This window comes from Haliaeetus albicilla, chromosome 20 (assembly GCF_947461875.1).
Source record: "Haliaeetus albicilla chromosome 20, bHalAlb1.1, whole genome shotgun sequence".
Lineage (NCBI taxonomy): Eukaryota > Metazoa > Chordata > Aves > Accipitriformes > Accipitridae > Haliaeetus > Haliaeetus albicilla.
Window position 1 is genome coordinate 18,807,097 of NC_091502.1, and position 19,810 is coordinate 18,826,906.

At 40.5% G+C, this 19,810-nt stretch overlaps 1 protein-coding gene across 1 annotated transcript in view; it reads right to left on the reverse strand.

The window, feature by feature from the left end:
- LOC104317592 (putative N-acetylated-alpha-linked acidic dipeptidase) overlaps positions 1–10,721 on the reverse strand; it is a 31,719-nt gene extending 20,998 nt beyond the window's left edge. The window contains exons 1-5 of the mRNA XM_069808415.1: positions 10,500–10,721; positions 9,002–9,107; positions 5,631–5,817; positions 4,739–4,840; positions 219–344 (exon numbers count right to left, since the gene is read on the reverse strand). Of these exons, the coding sequence (XP_069664516.1) occupies positions 219–344; positions 4,739–4,840; positions 5,631–5,817; positions 9,002–9,107; positions 10,500–10,617 (639 nt within the window). The 5' untranslated portion in view covers positions 10,618–10,721. The remainder of the gene's footprint in view (positions 1–218; positions 345–4,738; positions 4,841–5,630; positions 5,818–9,001; positions 9,108–10,499) is intronic.
- Between the last annotated feature and the right edge of the window lie 9,089 nt (positions 10,722–19,810).

Consider the following 19,810-nt stretch of genomic DNA (forward strand, 5'->3'; position numbering starts at 1 on the left):
ATACGTAACATTTTCCAAGTTGTTTACTTTTATCCTATAGATGTATTATATACATATCAAATATATATTTTATATCTTCTACTAAAGAATCATCGTTGAACACAGCTCTGTGAAAACTCAGTTACACTAAAATCTCCAGAACACTTTAGGTAAGTGTTTCAGTCTCTTGAAATCAACTGAAGGACAACACAAGTAACATTTTTATATAGAGACATTACCTTATTTCCTCTGAAGATCTTCCCATATCTGGCAATAACAATCTTTCCTGTACAGTTAATTTTCATTTCACGTTCTAGCGTAAAGAAGTCTTCAATGCGGCCATAATTCACATACACTAACTCACCCTGATAGAAAAAGGTAGAATTTGAAACAAGAATGTCAATGAGCATATCAAAACAAGGAAGTGATCTAGTAAGAGAATAAGCTGGGAACAATGAGCTCTCAGACTGGCTCCAGTATGAATTCTTTGATCATGAGACAATTAGGTAGGCAAGTGACTTCTGATGAATTTAGACTCCTACCATCCAAAGCTGCCAGACTTTGTCCACAATGGAGAATGTTAAGATATGACTTCTGAATCAGAAACTTAGAGTAAGTGCTCAGAGTATGGCATTTACTTCTCTTCCAAATCTGTTTAACCTGTAGTCAGTCTTGGACAGCTAGAGGTATTTTGGACCCAGACACCACAGTAAATACCAATTGTATTTTATGCAGTAGACTGAATGATGCCAGTATTGTATGAAATTCTCAGGACTTGACTCTAATTCAATACAGCAGAAGGGCCTGACTGTCAAAATAAATAGACTTTGCACACGAATAAAGTATTCTTCATGATTGTGTTTCAACCATGCTATTCAATACTTGGTGTGTGATTCATCTTCCTTAATGTCAGCTACCTAAAAGTTGTGTGCATTGTCCAAGAAGCTCTTGTAGTGCACTCCATAGCCAGTGAAGAGCTGGGAAGTTCTCTGAGAACTCACCCTTTCCAAGACAATTCACCCCAAATCTGTTTTAAACACCTATTTTAGGAAGGAATAAATTGCCCTCTGGATATACCTCTCATTGATTATACCTCAGAGACTGTTTTAGAGTAAATGCCTTTAAAAAGCTTTAAAGATTGGCTTAGGGAAGATGCCTACAATTTCAGACAACTAAAATTAGCTGACAGGAAACTCTTCCTTAGTGCATTTCTCCCTATTACCAGACACCTCCAGAGAGATCAATTTAGTTTCAAAAAGGTATAAGCTCAAATCTCTTATACTGACAAAAATCACTGACTTCAGGTGGTCTTATATATCAGCATACGGCATGTCCTGATAAGACTGTGGTACAGTCATTGACTGTACTAGTTTCACCACTGATCTGCTCAAGTCGCAATTTCTTCTTAAACAAAGCAAAATGAACGCAGTTAGGATAAAATCATGAAATAAAGGGGACTGTATTTAAATAAGGCAAACAGTTTCACACCTTTAAGATTCTGGTCCCCTTTGTTCAGAGAATAATTCTTAAATGCAAGGATTATTCTTGGGGAGGCTTTTCTGAATTTATGGAGTAGCTTTCCCTCTCAGTAAAATCAAGTGTAACTCTACTGAAGTCAAGACAGTCCTTCCAGTCTATTTAGATTAAGCAAAAGGAGAATGTGGTCCTCCATTTTAACAAAATTTCTTTAGAATATCTTACACAGAATACCTACATTTGTAGGCTATTGTATTTTTTATGAGAAATACAAAAATGTTGATTTTAATAGTTTGGCTTACATAATTGCAGACCTGTAATTATAACAATTAATAGCAACCTGCAGGATTCTCACATTCAGGGCCCTTGTTCTACAGTGAAGTGCAAAACAAGTTAACATGAGAATTACATTTTATGGTGAAAACTTGTTCACACTTTACAGGGTTTTTTTAAATAATGTCTTTGATTAAGTAGATGCTATCAGATAAAGAAAAGAACAGTTCTGATCTTTAGAAGAAACTCTCATAACTATATCTGATATAAAGTATACAATCCGTATTCATTGCATTTTTCCTGGTGTTGCAGAACAACTCATACTTGTTCAATCTCCAGATTTCTGAAACTACATTAAAAGGTACTTACTTGAAGATTCTGGCAGTATGCGATATACTGCATAGTAAATCAGGCTTCCTTAATTAAATTCTTTTAGCACCTCTGAAAATTCTTCAACTTTAACTTTCATTAACAGGACTAAGAACTACATCGATGTAATAAATGTCTCATCAGAGCATTGTGACAGTTTTGTACCATGATTTCCTAGTGATGTGATGAAATCCCTCATGTTTATAGAGCTATTACAAAATACAAGCTTTGAGAATGTAGTGTGGACTCATAAAATGTCTTATCTGGGCTCTTTTAGCATAGTTAGAGATCTCAAGTATGCCTCTTATGTGTGACCATCATTAACTAGATAGGAGTACTTTTGCAGTCACTTAAAAAGGAAGTGAAGAGCAGAATTTTACCATTCTTTATGACGCTAATGTTCCAAACTACTACTACTGTCTGACAGAATGTGACTTTGCTATTTTGTCTGCTTTCTGCTTAATATTTCTGTTAAAAGAAGTTTCTGGTCAAAACTTAACTTTTTTCATCCAATTCTTTACTGGGATTTAGTTGAAATACACCACACAGAAAAAAATGTACATTTTCTGACAATCTGTATGACAGACCAGGATATATTCCACCTTCCGTCTACTGAGAACTTGAAATGAGTGGGAACTACTTCTAAATCTCTGCAGGGTCTCACTCTAGCAGGCAAGTAGCTACTATCCCACTCTGACAGTATTTAACCTTCAAAACACAGTCACTGCCACTTATTTCTAAAAAGCAGCTGCAGGAAAAAGTAATAGAGCTAGCAGTGCCGAACTGTATTTCCACAACTCCCCGATTACAGCACTCACCCAGAAAATGTATGAGCTGCGTTCTTGGCCTCTCTCACTATGAAGAACTTTGACCATTTCTCCCACTTTCCAGGAAGGTGGCCTACTCGTGAGACTATGGTTAGCCTGGGATGCAGGTACTTTACAGCCTTCTCCCTTCATTGAACTTGGAGCTTTATGTAGGAATCAGTTGCAAAATTAATGAGCAGAAAGAGAACCTAAGACTGACGATTGTACTTAGCAAGATCCAAATATCTCTCTCCACAGCTTAGTTCTGTTTTTTAATAGAATGGTTTTCAACATAAAATACATAAACCGGCCTGGGAGAACTCATAAGAGCCTTGACCCACTGAGTATTTCCACTGTTGAGCTATATACATGTTCCCTCCTGTGCTGTTTGCGGTACAGGTGGAGACAACTGCTCACTGGAGGATGTTATCGCTAACAGCACTAGCTAGGTACCCAGAGCTTTGGTCAAAGTATTATGTAATAAGGAAAACATAAGCATCATATTTCGAAAAGACAATCTGTCTTTTAGTTACTGGTTTTTTTTTTCAGAAACAAAGTTCTTATATGTAATTAAAATAAAATCATTTTCTAAAGAAGGAAGCTGCAGCTTCTTAAAACTTTTTTTTATTATTTCCCATATACATCACTTACTGTAGCTCTCCACAAACCAAATAAAGCAGTGAGGTTATTCTGTCTTTGGGGATATTACATTACGATACAAAGCCAGAACCCATTAATTTTACCTTACATTATGTTCCAAAATTCCCACTGCAATTCTTGAAATACTCAAAGCTCTCACATCCTAGGGTACAGACTATCTGCCTGGTTCTCCAGCTTCCTTTGAGCATCTGAGGCAAATGAATACAGGATACCTTTTGTATCCTGAACTTGCACAGCTTATTAACAAACTTCAGACAGTATATGACTAATACTGGGCTGTGCGAGTAAAAGCACTGTTAGCAGGTTTCAAAGTCAGATCCAACTTTAAAGCAGAGATTGGACCAGATGACCTCCAGAGGGCCCTGCCAACCTAAATTATTCTATATATAGACAGGAGAGATACTGAGAGTAACAAAAAAAAAATCTAATCTTACAAAATATTAATTGAAACCACTAATGATCATAGAATAGAGAACTCCTGTTACACAGGCCAACTTTATAAAAGAAAGCCCGTCAGCTGGTACCATCTGTACAAGATAGAAAGGATTAGAGTTAAGCTCAGATCACAGCAACATTTTAATGCCAGCTAGAATAAAAGCCATTTTCAAGCATACTGTACACTGTGCAGTTATACCTGTCAGTGTGAGCCTTGGGCAAGCAGCATTTTGAAAATCATATTGTTCATTTGCCTACATAAATGTAACAGTCTTATTTGTTCAGCAAGATGGGAAGCAATAATGCATATTCACAGAAATATCTGGAGAAGCTTATAGCAGCTGACAACATTAAAGGTTTATTACCGTATTCTTTAAGGAAAAGGTAAAAATAAAATCAAGTTCTGACTCAAACTCGAGGAAAAAATTAAACATATATGTATGACTGCTCAATTTGAACATTGCCCCATTGTGAAACTCCCAAGAACATCAGAGCTCTGACATCTTTCCTACTGGTGATATGTCAAGTTTTGAACTAAAGCCTAAGACCCAGGAATTTCACATAATTCTGTATCATTCTATGCTATTCTGTGCTATGCTATGCTATGCTACACTACACTATGGTATTCCACCTTTTCTATTTCTATTATTTCTATTTCTGTTTCTATTTCTACTCCTGTTCCTACTTTTATTTCTGTTTCTATTTCTACTTCTATTTCTTTTACTATTCTACTATGTTACCTCAGGTGTTCCTTGGGCTGAAAATGCACTGTAGGGTGGCACCACATCTCTAACAGCCTCATATCCTGAAGGAGGAGGCTCAGATAATGATGTGTTGAAAATCTAGTGGGAAAGAAGAAAAGACAAAGGTAAGCCAGGCAATATGGAAAAGAAGTACTGTCTATTCAGGCACATTTCACATGCATTTGCAGTTTAAAGGACTCTAGTTTTAGAACTGTAAATGAGGAGTGGCCAAAACTTTAGCAATCACTGGGCAACCTTTGCAGTATGCAGGTTCAATGTGTGATCTTGCAAATCCCATCTCCACTCTTGACAAAGAATCCTGCTTAAATGAACACAGGGTCCCTTAAGGTGGTCTCAGTACAGCAGATAAGAGCAGCTTAGATCATAATAGTAAAAAACACTTGCATTCTGCTCATCCCTGGAGCTTCTACAAGGACTAGAGCTGCTCTGTAATGAACTGATGTTACCTGTGATAGTGCATCTCAAGGCCTAAACTCTAATATTCAAGAAACTGAATTTAGCACAATCACCAACACTGTATAATGAATCAATGCAAATAATGATGCTGATCATGGTTGCTTTCCTCTTTCTAAATAACAGAATAATTTTAAAACAATTTAATTACATAAAGTAATTCTCTTACATAATTCTCCTTTAATCCATATATTTCAGTACGCTGTATGAATCAGGGTAATTATTGGTATTCCCAGCACATACACTACGAAACAAAGATACAAAATAAAAAAGCAAACTGGAACCCCTGATTTCTGTGTGCTTTGGATCAGGCCCAACACCATTAACAGAGCAAAGAATAGCTTTCCCTCCCAGGCTTCCCAGGTGTACGAAGGTGATTTTGTTCCCTGGTTGCAAAAAATGGTGTTTTCTGTACCTCATTTCCATGCTCATCAATTATTGAGATGTAGTTGGGCTTAGTGTCATCAGGGTAAGAGAGCAAGACATCATAATGAACCAACTGAACAGAATCCAAACCAAACTCTTTCCACTCAGCTTGGACCTGCTGTGCCAGATTCAGATTCTCTTTTGTTCCAGCTAGGTGAGGAAGCTGTGTAAAATTGCTAAAGAAAAAGAAGTAACAAGACAGGATCAGGCATTGCGGCTCATAATCAGAACTCCTCTTAGCCTAGCTGGAAATAAACCCCCTAGAGATGACCAGATGTACCCAGGCTAAATAAGGACCCAGACTCCTGTGCATCTATGCTTTTGCCTGTCTTACACATAAGTTGAGGTAAAGGATTTCAATCTGTCCTGAGCTGTCGCAGGTGTTTGTATCTTCCTCACAGCACGGCTTAGCAAGAATGGCATGATGACATCAACCGTGGGGTCCTGTCCTCGCTTTACTCCTTGTCTTCTGGGTAACTTCAGGCCAATCACTCCTATGCACAATGAGACTGACCTTCCTTGTGAAGTGATAAAAGAATTGAGTATAATTACCTTTGTGTATTCAATTTAGAAATGTGCATAATTACTCATCCCTACTTTTAATTAACTGTATATCCTCCTTGGATCTCACTATTTTAATTAATTTTGGCGCAGATACTGATTTATCTAAAAGTTCACTCTGAGTGTGTCTTGCTGGCAAATAAGAGAGCGAGAGTGGCCTACAAACAAGGAATAGAAAAACTCAATAGCTTGTGACTTAAAAGTCATGCAGTGTGAATAACAAACAGTGAAAGATACCATGAATAGTGAGCAACCCATTGTCTGAAAAAACAATTGTCCAGACCATTGAGAAAGCACAGTGGTGAAGGGAGCTGAAGAAACTCCCAGCTGAATGAGGTTGTCATCACGATGTCCTCATCCTGTCATATGACCATGCCATCAACAAGCCACAGAAGTATGCGTTGCACCAGTTGGTGTTAAGGAAAGAAATTGGATCTTCGATAAGGAAGGGGTATAAGATTGGGAAAAATCCCAAGTACAAGTGAGAACGAAGCCATCAAAAAAGCATTTTGAAAGAACTATACACATAGAATAGAATAGAAAGAATAGAATATTTCAATTGGAAAGTACCTACAATGATCATCTAGTCCAACTGCCTGACCAATTCAGGGCTGACCAAGTTAAAGCAAGTGATTAAGGGCATTGTCCAAATGCCTCTTAAACACTGACAGGCTTGGGGCATCGACCACCTCTCTAGGAAGCCTGTACCAGTGTTTGACCTCCCTCTTGGTAGAGAAATGCATCCTAATGTCCAGTCTGAACCTCCTCTGATGCAGCTTTGAACCATTCTCCAGCATCTCATCACTGTATACCAGGGAGAAGAGATCAGCACCTCCCTCTCCGCTTCCCCTCCTCGGGGAGCTGTAGAGAGCAATGAGTTCGCCCCTCAGCCTCCTTTTCTCCAAACTAGACAAACCCAAAGTCCTTAGCAGCCAAATGCTGCTAGAAAAAAACATGTTCCTCTGATAATGTCAACAACTAGTACCAACACTGTACTGACAGTCATTGTTACAGTGACATTACCGTTTTCTGGATGACATACCAAACCAAGAGCACAGTTACATATTATTGTTAGAGCCAACAGCTGTTTTCTGTAAGAGTTAGGAATGTTTAAGTCTCATGTTTTTATTAAAATTTGACATAAGCAATAACATTCTCCTGTATTATATTCCCATTTATCTGAATATTGTGTTTTTCTTTATTTCCTCTTCTAATCTGTTGACTGCCTGTACTGGTAGTTCTGAGCAGTGACTGCGTATCTGCCATATTTCACCACAGAACTGGCCGCATGACAGTAAATGTTTCCTGTTGGCATAGTCTAGAGAGCAGAAAGCTCTCCTTTCACAGAGCTCTTTAACAACAGTTGACTTTGTAAGAGCCAAAACACAGGTTAAGACTGTAAAAAATCCTAAGTCTTCAGTTTTTCATGTTTATATAGTCCAGGACATGACTGTTATATAGTAAAGAGAACACACTTTCCAGCTAATTTATTTGCAATAGTCTGTGGCAAGCGCACTTAAAATGAAATCAGTGGGGTTGCCACAATCTTATAAACTGAAAATGTTTTTTTTGTAATTTAGTTTTATAGCAAGAAACAACTTCATGCTATGTAATCAGGCTGGGAATTTAAGGCAAACCCAAATTTGTTGATTACTCCTAAAATAACTGATAGTTTAACACTTTCTTTACGCAGAAAGTAAATTTCTATCAATCAACTGTGACTTCTGGTCTGTTACTGACTGGAATAAATACATGCTTTTAAGAAATACTATACTGTCCTAAGAGAAAAATAATCTGTTTACAAGATCCCTAAAAGAAACAAAAGCTTCCTTGTAGTTAAAGCTCCTAAGTTACAGAAATTAAGAAATTAATCACAGTAATTAAACTGTAATAGATTTTTAAAATATCTATATTGTCATCTTCCATTGTTTGAATCTTCAGGAACAAATGTTAGCAGCTTTGCTTCTAGGATTTAATAAAAGAAACAGAGTATATTTAAAATCACCTAATTTAAAGGGTAGATGAAATGAAAAAATTATTGGGAAAAAAACATTGTCTTAAAAAAGACTCTAAAACTTTAAGACTATTAGATGTGTTATGAACAGTCTAATGTACCATGATGACTAGCTGGTATCTACTATGTCTGTTCTAGCTATTCACGGTGCAGAGGGAGAGAGCTTGGAAACATATCTTTCTTCATGAATGTGAGTATGAGGCCAGAATGGTGACAGATTAACACATAAATTTGGTCACAGCATGACAAAGTGTGAAGGAAGAGTAGCAATAAGGTATTAAGGCCTAAGCTATAGGAAGAATTAAAGGCTGAAACACTGGTATGATTTTCTTGTCTTTTGCATTCATGTACTCTGCTATTTTCCATTTAATCTCTCCTGATTTAAGTTCATTCATACAGCCTAATTTGAAGTGAATCATTTTTCCATAAAAAACAATGTAAGATAAACATTGTTGTAGACTGAAAAAGGATACATAAGAGAAAGGCTGAACCTCTACATCACTGTACAAGCATTCACCAAATGCCGAGCAAGAGCTTGGCCAATTTTTAATTGCTTTATGTACTGAGATTACTGACAACTCCTCAACTGTTTCCAACCCAAACAAGAAAGAGAGGAACTGAGATGGACTGTTTTGTGAATCACAGCTCACTGGGGCACATTAGATAAAACCTACGGCTGACAACCTGCACACCATCCTCTGTCTGGTGGCATCCTTGGGCTGGTTCCTGCTTGAATTATTTTTTTTTTTCCTTTTTTTGGACTGCTTAGTCTATACATTACTTACTAAAGAAACCGCCTGATGTTTTCAGCCTTCATTTCAGCCATAAATGCCGCCTTCATGTCCTCATGAGGACTCACAGATGTCTTTTCTGTAGGTTTTGCAAACCAGTCTGTGTAACACACAAAAATACAACACTAAAAACACCAGAGCAATATTCCCATGACACACACCATTTCTCTTTGGTATCACCACAAGATTTTCACTGTGTATTTTACAACTGTTTTTATCTCAGCACAGACAAGCAGCCACAACCTAATGCAGGCTGCACAGTGATGGTAGAGGCAGTCCTCCACACAGTAAGAGAACTTATTTACCTAGGTAGATATTGAGGGGAATAAAATACTATATTATATTTATTCATCACAGTTATTTTACTGTGGATGCTAAGGAGACTTATCTTCCTTTAGCACCAGAACATCATGCTGTCAGTCATGTCAGTCATACCAGTCACCTCAGTAATAAGGCAGCAGCTTTACAAAAATGCACAGAAACACAGACACCCTTTGTAAGGAACAGATGTCTTGTAACTCCTTTCTCACTCTCTGCTCTGTCTGGCTCTTATTCTGGAATCCTTCCCTTACTGTGCAGGCATTACCAGAGTAAGTGATGAGAGGAACACCTGGCTAGAAGGAAAGTGTTTCTGACATCTGTTTTTATTTTTAAGTCAGAGACTGGACATGTTCCGTGCAAATGCAGCAGCAGTTACATGGGTCGAGCAAATGAGAGAACTGGTGGGGGGCAGAGAGCCGGTAACAAGCTGGCACTGGCGAGGCACTGGTCACTGGCACAGCAAAAGGCTCTTTCCACATGGGAGAGCAATTCAGTTCAGGCTTCCCAATGGCATGAACCCCAAGTGCAGACCAAAAGGCATTTCAAAATACAAGTGGCTCCTTTGTTTTTCCTTCCTCCCCCAAACTGATCCCGATTCATCTGTGAAGCAAAGGGGAGGTAAGGAGGGGAGATCTCACGGCAGCAACCCGCAGGCCGGCCTGCTTGGGCTGAGGGGGAGGTGGGACAATAAATTAAAGACTGTTTCACCCCTCCTGTCAGTGCTCCTCCAGCCCCCTATTTATCTCCCCGCCTTTCTCGTTTGGGCTGGTGCGGTTTCAACACAGCCGAGCTGTGGGGCCTGTCCTCTGTCCCCTCCTCACAAACCCAGCGCCTCTTCTCCTGCCCGTAGCAGAACTATTTCATTTAAAACGAAGTCGAAACAAGTCAAAAAGGCAAAGACCCCTTCTCCTGCGGAGGAGCTGGAAATCCCAGGAGGGGTCGGTGACTGCCCGGTGTGAAGGGTAGAAGGGAGGGAGCTGTCGGCCGGCCGAGCACAGCCTCACTGCGGGCACCCCTGGCACAAAGCCCCGGGCGCTGGAAACCCGCCCGCTCCTTCCCCACACGCGGCCCTTCCTCGGCCCGGCTCCGAGCCCCGACCCCGGCTGGAAGAGCGGCGGGCGGCCGGGAGAGGCCCCCCCCCGATCCGAAGGAGGGTTAGTCCGCACTGTACCGATGAGAAACCCGAAGAGAAAGACCCCCGCCGCTGCTCCCAGGACGACAGCCCAGAAGCGGCAGCTGGCTGCCCTGCGGCCGGCGGACTCCGTGACGGTGCCGAGCGACGTCCACATCGCCGTCCGTCCGTCCGTCCGCCCGCTCCCGGCCTCTCCGCGCCGCTTCCCTCAGCACCTGCCCCGCCGGCGGAAGGCCTGCGGCGGCCCGGCCCGCCCCGGAGGCGGCGCCGCCCGTCGGTCGCGGCTCCCTCAGCGCTTCCCGCCTCGGGCCGGCCGCCTCACACGTACCCCCGGGCCCCCGGCCGTGAGGGCTCCGCTCTCCCCCACCGCCCGGGGGTAAGGGCCGCCCGCCGTCGCGCCCGGGCGAGGCTGGAGATGCCGGAGGCCGCCCGGGTGCCGAAGCCGCGGCCCGGGCGCTTGGCGGTTTCTCGCTGAGGTGCGAGAGTCGGTCCAGACTCACCTCCCTTCTGCTTTCCCCCCTCTCTCCCTGCATGTGCTAGCTGTCCTGCCACCCCATATTCCTTTTAACTTGCAGCGGAGTGTGGCGAGGAGGTAAAGGGATGGTTTGGACACCTGGTTCGCCGTGGCCGTTTCACACGGGGCTGCGCCGTGCCATCCTCCGCGTGGCACGCACCGGAGCGGACAACACGCACCAGAGTGGACAACACCAGCATACCAAATGTGAGAGGAAAAGAAGGTAAAAGCCGTTATTTTGAGAGATTCATTTTATGCACTATTATACCCCAATAACGCAACACTCTGAAAGGTTGTAAAGACTCTTCAGAGAGGTACGTGCCCCCGTGGATTCATTTACCAGGAGGTGGGTTGACTACCAGACGTCTCAGTGCTCTGTTTCTTTCCAGTTTACAGAGGTACAACCCCAAAGAGTGCGGCTGCACCCCAGCTGCTCGTTTGAGGACAATCCTCAAACCCTGCACACACACTTGACTTTGCTGAGTCTTTTTTCCACCTCTTAAAATCTCCGCTGTATCATTTTGGAAAAACCTCTCCGTTCAGTTCAGTCATCGCATTTGGGATGAGGCTGTACCTTTAGGTCCATGAACAGAGGAACTCTGCATGCAGAGGTGGCCTCCTGGGCTCTGCACAGGTTTTCGTCCTCAGAACCCTTGCTCAGGTGCTAGCTGGGGAGACAGCTGATGTTTAAGACATAAAGTCTGTAGTTATGTTGTGTCCATGTCCACATATAGTATGGGCAGCCTGTTCTCAACAGCAGGTGCAAGCATTCTACAGGACTGCTCCTATTGCACCACTCTACTTGCTGATGCAGACAAAACCTAAGTCTAGGGTGAATTCCAGACACTGGACTTGGACCTCATCTGCAGAACCCATTGCACTGGGAAATCTTAGTACAAGACTACTAGATGGGCCCTGTGGAAAGCAGAAGTGTTGGTTGCAAAGAGCTATATACCAGTGACACAGCAGTAACATGCTTTGAAATTCTATAAGCGACAAAAAAACTCCAAATGACCAGACGGATACTAAAAATAATGCCAGTATTTGTGATATTAGTCCTGTCTCTTGCTTTATACTATCCTACGCAGTCTGGCCCTGTTGTGCAAAAGCCCTGCTTTTAATGATACTCTGAGTGGGGTACTCTGCCACATTGTCAAGGCAAAGCCAGATGCCTGCCAAGTTGCCCTCAGCATGCTGGCTGTTGTAGATACCATTCTGGAATGCCCAACTCTCCCCTGTAACATATAGAGAACCTAAGTTTGGAAATGAGCACAGTGGAAGGTTGTACCCCTACCCAGCAGTCTACTTTCCTTCCCCATTCTGTACCCAGATGGGCATAATGTGCCCGTGTTTGCTACTCCACCACTACTCACTCACAGAAGCTGAAATCAATGTGGTGTTTAAGTGGGCTGAAGAATGGACATGTCTTCTGGTATTCCTAAAAAGATTAATATGGCCAGGACACCTTTGGACATAGGAACCTGGAAGAGCTCCTGGATCAGCTAATTCGTGTTTGAAGCACTTGGAAATTAAGTTCATGAAGCACCATGGGACTAGGTGCTGAGCAAAAGCATACCTTATCTCTCGATCAATATTCCAGAGGGATTTATTCAGTCCCAGTGGTTTACGGCCACACTTACTCAAGTAAGATAAGATGGAAAAGAACAGTGAAGAAACTGAGTGAGGATATTGTCAAAAGTTTGGTGCTGTTCAGTACTCTGAAACTAATTGACCTGCCCACACCACTTAGAATTTCTGAGTTACTGCTTTGAGGCATTTTATATATAGTCTTCCAGTGTGCCTGCAGCTTGGACAGGACATTATGACCCTTAAATACACAATAGCAGCAGCCAAAGGGCATAGGAAAGCTTTATTCAAGAACAAATTACAGTTACGATAAATGCATAAAATGTTATGCTTGTTCCTATATACAGAATCATATAGGTCATTTTGCAGGCAAAGCCATTTCACTAAACTAAAAATGTTCAATAAACCAAAAGTAGGAAGATTTAATGCTTCTCCTCTCTTTATGCTTTAGTGGAAAATCTTCTACTAATCAAAGTACTATAAGTTATTTTTCTTATCTCTGAGCTGTGAGAAATGTATGAAAAAAATTATTTTTCAATTCATCCACCTGCAGAAACAAACTCACTATTTTTTGAGATGCAAATCTTAGGCAATGTTTTGGTTATGATTATCCTTTTACATATCATTTATCATGATGCAGTGTTCCTTAGGTCCAATTGAAACCAATTTCATGTCACTATTTTAGGTAGGATCTGACCATGCAAGGTGTTGAGGAACCTACTTGTAAGTTAAGGTGCTGTTCAAACACAGATACAATAAGATCAACTTATGTGCTACTTTCTTTGGTATACCTGCAGGATTACTGCTTTATTCTTTGCTAGCCCTTCAGCATGTGAAAATGCTGTCACATTAATTTACTGCAAATAAGGCTTACAGATATTTGTGGGGAGGGTTCTTGATGTAACTACTAAATGAATGCTGTGAGTTCACTCAGGTTTGGGATTTGGGGAAGGGTGGGGAAAAGTTGTCTCAGTGGCAGTTTTTGCAGTAGCCTTTCATTCTTCTGAGTCACAAAGCTAGTTTGATATGTGATTGGGACAGGAACTTACAAACTTTTGGTTAGAGCAAAGCAAAGAAGGTGAAAGCAGTTATCACTTACAACCCACTGGAGGAACAGCCAGTGTGGAGACAACACTACTGAAGTGTCTGAGGACAGCTTTTATAGCTTGTCAAATAAAGGTGTGTTTGCTTATAGCTGCCATTCTTTGTTACAGTTTTAACTGTGAAAGAGGGATGCTCAAATGCATGGAGTTCTGCTGTGGAATTGGTGACAGGTTGGCTGAGAGCTTATGTGCCAGGGTTCAAAGGAAGGCCGACAAGGGGACATCATGTGGGTCATCTGATACTGACTGCTCTCTCAAGATGAGAAAATGGATGAAGTCTTCTTCAAATGACTAGAAAAAGTCTCATGATTACAGGTCCTTCAGCATGGGAGTGGATAAACACCAGAACAGGCTGCCCAAAAATGTAGCATATAAATTCTTGGAGCTTTTCAAAACACCTGAACAAAGCTCTGTGCAACATGATCTAACTTGGACGTTAGCTCTGTTTTGAGCAAGAGTTGGTCTGAATTGTCCTCCTGGGGTCCCTTCTAACATTTTTCTAAGATTCTGTGATTTTAATGGAGAGCTGCTTGTGGATTAATATGCGGTCTGCTTTGTAAATGTCAAAGTCTGTGTTTTCCTGTTACAAATTTGTGATACAGATAGTGAAATGAAAAGAATTGCCCAGCTCCCAAGGGTTCTGTAGGATTAAATAATTTATTTTGAAAAAAAGTAAAGAAATTCATGAGTTCCAAGTCTCTATTATGCTATAGAACCACTCACAAATTAAATTTTAAGTGTTTCTGATAGAATTTATTGTTACATTCTTCATGAGTGAATTAAATTAGATGTATTGTTATAAAGGGTCAATAGAAGAGCAGGAAATGAAACCTAGAAGACTTTTCACTTAGAAAACTTCTCTTACACTTTATTCTAGCTTCATATTTTCAAACTATTCAAAATACCAGCTTCACACTTTTTAATCATATAAGGCATGCAAATAATAAGTAGGTTTATAACTCATGTTTTCCTTTCCCCTGCTATATACTCTTCTTGTATTTGCAATAGAAATTACATGGATAAAACTTTCTCAGGGACCTAGTAATCATGCTGCTTTCTATTTTCACATCACTGCAGTGCTTCTGAAACATCTCATTCTGCAAGGTACCACATATGCCTATGTACTGGAAACAAAACGAGCTTTCTTACTATCTTTCTCCCTATAGGTGTCTGTATACAGAAGTCAGAATGCTGCTTTTGTGCCTACATGAAGCACTGAGCAATGATAAAAGTCAATGTAAACAGCACCTCCCCGATTTTAATTTTTGGTAGTCAAGTTTATTAGCTTTCCGTGTTGGGTTTGTGCCTTGTCCCTATGCTGTGCACTTAAGAGTTCTGTGTAGTATTTACATTGCTGTGATAAAATTCCTTCTGCTGAGGCTCTGGTGACTATCAAAAAAAGCAGCAGTGTCAGGGCTGCTTTCCTGCTTGTAATGGCTCACTCATTTTGTCCTCTTTCTTTTCTGAGTTCCTTTCATATCCTCTTTCCTCTTCTCCCAGCTCTTAAAATTCTGCAAGGGAATCCGTTCTTATGCCTTAGTGAAAATGGTAATGAATTGGCCATAGTAACTACCTGCTCAGGTGTGCTCTTCTGTTAACTCCCTTCTGTCTTGAGTGGTGACATTAGTTACTCTGTCAGAAATAATTATGCTCCCATTTTCTGGGGCTTGCTAATGAAATGCTGGAACACTTCAGCTTCTACAGAAGTCATAGAGGTGAATATCCATCTCTTTGCAGAAGGGAGTCTGGTTATTCAAATATTACAGCATTTTGGGATAATACATTGTAAAAGAAGGAAGAGGAAGGTACTGTGAACAAGTATAAAGGCCTCTAAGGATCTATACTACACATGGAAAGACCTGAGGTAATTCTGAATTGTAATAGAGATCATCTCAGCCCCAGTGTTGCAACATGCAGAAGGATGAAGCTCAGTAAAGATGCCTACACTGATTTAAGAGCTTGCCATACTGAACGAGGGAGCTTTTGCTGCTTACTCCTGCTGTTGGCTTCACAAGTCAGTTCTCTTCCAGTTGTGATCCTCACTGGGCTGCTCATGAACTGATTCATTAGGCTTCATCAGTATGGCACAGAAGAGTATTTACTTCTCTCAACTTCAGTTTGCTGCTGGATTATGGTTTGAATTGGTCCATGGAGGAGTCAGACAAGTTGCAGACATGGCAAAAGGTGATCCAGGGAGTATCTGCCCCTTTTGTGGCAGCAGAATGTTAAATCAGCTCAAGCTGCCCTGTGTTGATGTCACCATGAGAACATAAATGGCCTGTTACTACTGCAGAATTAATTCCACCATGGCTGAACTGCCTTGAATTTTTCTATGGTTTGAGAAAGTTTTTACAGAAAGGCAATTTCTTCTGTGGCTGTTTTCACTTTTTGCCTTCCCAGGGCATTGATCTTTCACATATAGCAAGCACAGATTTTTCTGGTGGGTCTTCTAGCAAAGACTGGGATGCATATATGGAAAGCAAGGAGAATGGACCAGAATTAATGATCAACACATGGAAAACTCTCAGGTGTTAGGGCATAGTTAATATCAAAATATGTGCCTTTCTGCTCTGAGAAATCAATAAACTGCAGTTCAGTCGTGTTGGAACTGCCTCAAGATGAGCATCCTGACCACGTTTGCTTTCCTTATAGCTGCACTGGAGTGTTCTGAAGCCTACTAATATCCTAGTTTTTGCATGCTACAGGAGCAAAGGATAAGAGGGGTTTTTTTGTGCTTACCTACACAGACTTAAATTGTATTGCCTGTTAAATAAACGCCTCTTTACTGATGGTGAGTCACAGTTAGCCAATATGTATTCTTTGAATTTTACAGAATAGTGGTGTTGCTGTGGTTATCACTGTTATGTGTGTTTTGGCAATTTTGTCTGCTCCTAGCTGTTTATTCTTTAAGATCTTCTACTGCAGCTGGAAGAGATTGAGTATGTGTAGTCAGATGCAGGGATCCATTTCAATTCTGTTGGTGAACAAGACATAGCGGCTTTAAATTTTAAAAACAAGTTAAAAATAGGCACCACTGTTATGGACATTTGTGTTTGTTGTGTGATTGCATCATAATGCAAAGTATGAAGCTTATTTTTTTAATAGTTTCCTGTTGTGAATTTAATTTTCTCAGAAATGAGAGGCTAATAATTCTCAGTGGGATTTTTTGTGGTCAGATGTAAGAAATAAATATTTGCTCCAGAAGTTTACAATGTCTGTTTCAATTTTTGTCCTATTCAGGATAGTTCTGTGGTTGGAGATTTCATACTCTTTTATTTCTTTTTATTTCTTTTATTATACGGAGAAATTATAATACTTGGCCTTAGATAGCACCATTTCTCCCGAGTAGCTAGAAGCCCTTTATGCAGGGTACTTCATTTAATTCTCACTGAGTCTGAAGTACAGAGTCTTTCTGACTTGTCTGAGGTCACTGTAGTAGACAGAAAGGTCTCTGATTTCTCAGCCCTGTGTCCTGACCACAAGACTACAATAACTTCCCTGAATCCAAAGTATGTAGTATTCCTTAAGTCTACACTTGACTTTCAGATGATAAGCTGACTAGCTCTTGGTCTTTGCAACTGCTGTTACTGCAAAGGCAAGTCGTTTTGACAAAGATAGTTATGCAGTGTGTGCATGTAGAAAAAAATACTACCGTGTAAAGTTCCATTTACTGTATCATAATTTCTGCTGTCAGTAAAAAGTGGGGAGGGTTCCCCCCCACACGCCTTTTGTCTGCATATTTCAAGCATTGTCTTTGCTTGAAAAATATCCCAAGTGACTCGAATGAACTGTCCCCCCAAACAGACACCTAAATACTTCACTGATTTTCAGTACTGGATACAAATCTGTAGTATTGGCCTGAATCACAGCAGTCTTACTCTCTAGTCTCTTTAAAAAGAAACTGCACTGGTGTGAAACTGGAATAATACACAAGTGAATTGTACTCCTGAACTTTGTGTGAACACCATGCAAAGGACAAACGGAAGTATACTCAACCTCCTGATAAGAAAAGCAACTAAGAGAGAAATAAAAGGATATGCAGCTGTAGAAAAAAATATGAGGAAAGGACAGAGTTCAGATTAAAGACAGAGTCTGAAGAAAGGCAAAGCAAGAAATAAACAACTCTTTAAAATAACTCTTGTGAAAGTCCTGCGGTGTAAGGGGAAAAATGCTTTCTCCTGCCCTGAGCTCTAAAGAGAAGTCATCAGTTCTCTGAAACTCTGTGTGGAAAGGAAGTGCTAACATCTGTTTCCCCATGTTCAGTCAGTGAATTTGATATTATTTGAAGAAAGAAATTCACTTCAAGAATTCAGTCACGTTGGCTGTTCTTCCCAGCCGTGTAAGGAAAGCCCTCTTCTGCTGAGCCTTTTTATGTTGAAAATGCATCATTCCAGCAAAGCTTGAAACAAGCACTAAACAAAATTGATTGAAATGAGAGCCTGGCAGATTGCAGGGTGAATTAAATTGGATCTGTGGGGTCCACTTCTTCCCTCAGTCACTACAAGATTAATTACTTCAGTTGTAAATGCCTTTCCTTCTTTTGTTAAGAGATACCTTAATAATTCCAACACCGCTGTGGTTCAGTTAAAATTACTGTCTTCCTCTCAACCTTCAAGTATGAGGTCAATGAAATTAGTGAATCTGAGGAGACTTGCCTCGTCTACTTTTTTTTCTTTGTATGTGAATGGCAGGCTCGAGAGGGCAGGTCCCCTTCATGTCTTAGTCTATTTTCATTGCTGAATATCATTATCACAAAAAAAAGATGTCCACACGCATGTTTCAATTGCTATGTGAGAAGTGCAAACCAAACACATTTCCTGGACCTTCGTAGTGGAAGATTGAAGTCAAAGTGTGTGTGGCAGCAGGTATGCATGGGGATCAGTTGCACATGTCCTGCCTGAATCTTACTGGTGACACAGAATTCAGCTATGTCAAAGTATTTAGTGTTACAGCATTTAACTCACAGGTTCTTCCCCTTCAGCAGCTGCTGATGGTCAGTGAAATTGATGGAGACTTTAGGTATTAGTGCAAAAAGACTACTAAAACAAACCTGTGGATGAGGATCTTTCCTGGATGCTAAGAAGGAGCTGCAAATGTTGGCTGTATTCTGCATCCATGTCTGTAAACGTGGTTATCTGAATAAAATTATGTTAGTTTTCTGTAGAACGTATGTGACATTTCATATGCTGTATTATTAATTTGTGTTATAGGAGCACCTATAGCCTCAGATGGGACTGGTGCTATGCATATGTAGGGATGCCTGTGAAATATGTCACTCTAACCATACACACCTGACTGAAGGTTTTATATGAGTATTTTACCAGAAGGTGTAATCATTTCTTCCTCACCTGAAGAGCTTAAATAAAGGCAGTCTAACTTACTATAGCATTTCATTTAGTCCTTGGAGAAATTGTGTTCTATATTCTGAACCCACATGGTGAATCCTTTAGACAGTCCTGCAGAGGGGGGTTAAAGAAGAAATGTTGCCAATAGCAACTTGTTCTTCTGTTGGAACAAGCCAAAGTTATTTGAAAAGACAGCGTAGAAATATGGAAGCTGGGGAGAATGAATGGAAAGCTTGTATATTGGTATTTTTAAAATATAAATGAAACAGCCTTAAATTGTATCAGTCCTTCTTCTGATGCTCTTGGCCACCTCAGTATCAGCTTCCTGGACACCACAGTCAATCGACAATTTCTGTTACTGTCTAACAATATTGTCTAGATTCTACAGGGTCTAGTGATGTGCTGGTACAGGGGTGGTGAGGGTGGCAGTATCTGTCAGGTTGGTGTTCTACTAGGCAAAGGATGACGACCACATGAGAATCTATTACTCTTCTACATGCAACTACTTTAAGTCTTTTTAGAGCTAGGCTGCAGAGAGTAAGTTATATGAGGGAGAGTGAAGGAGAAATCAGTAATTAAAGATTTCTGGAAGAAAAAGGTAAAAGAGACGACTTGAATTTCTAAGAACTTGCATATATAAATAATGAATCTTGGAATATCTTATACATGTTACTAACATGTTACCTGAAACAAAAGAAAATAGTGATAATACACACATGTTCTTTAAAAATGCTGTTAAGAAAGCATGATGGGGAGATGGGAATATTTCTTTATTTTCATGTACTATTTACATTTAGCCAC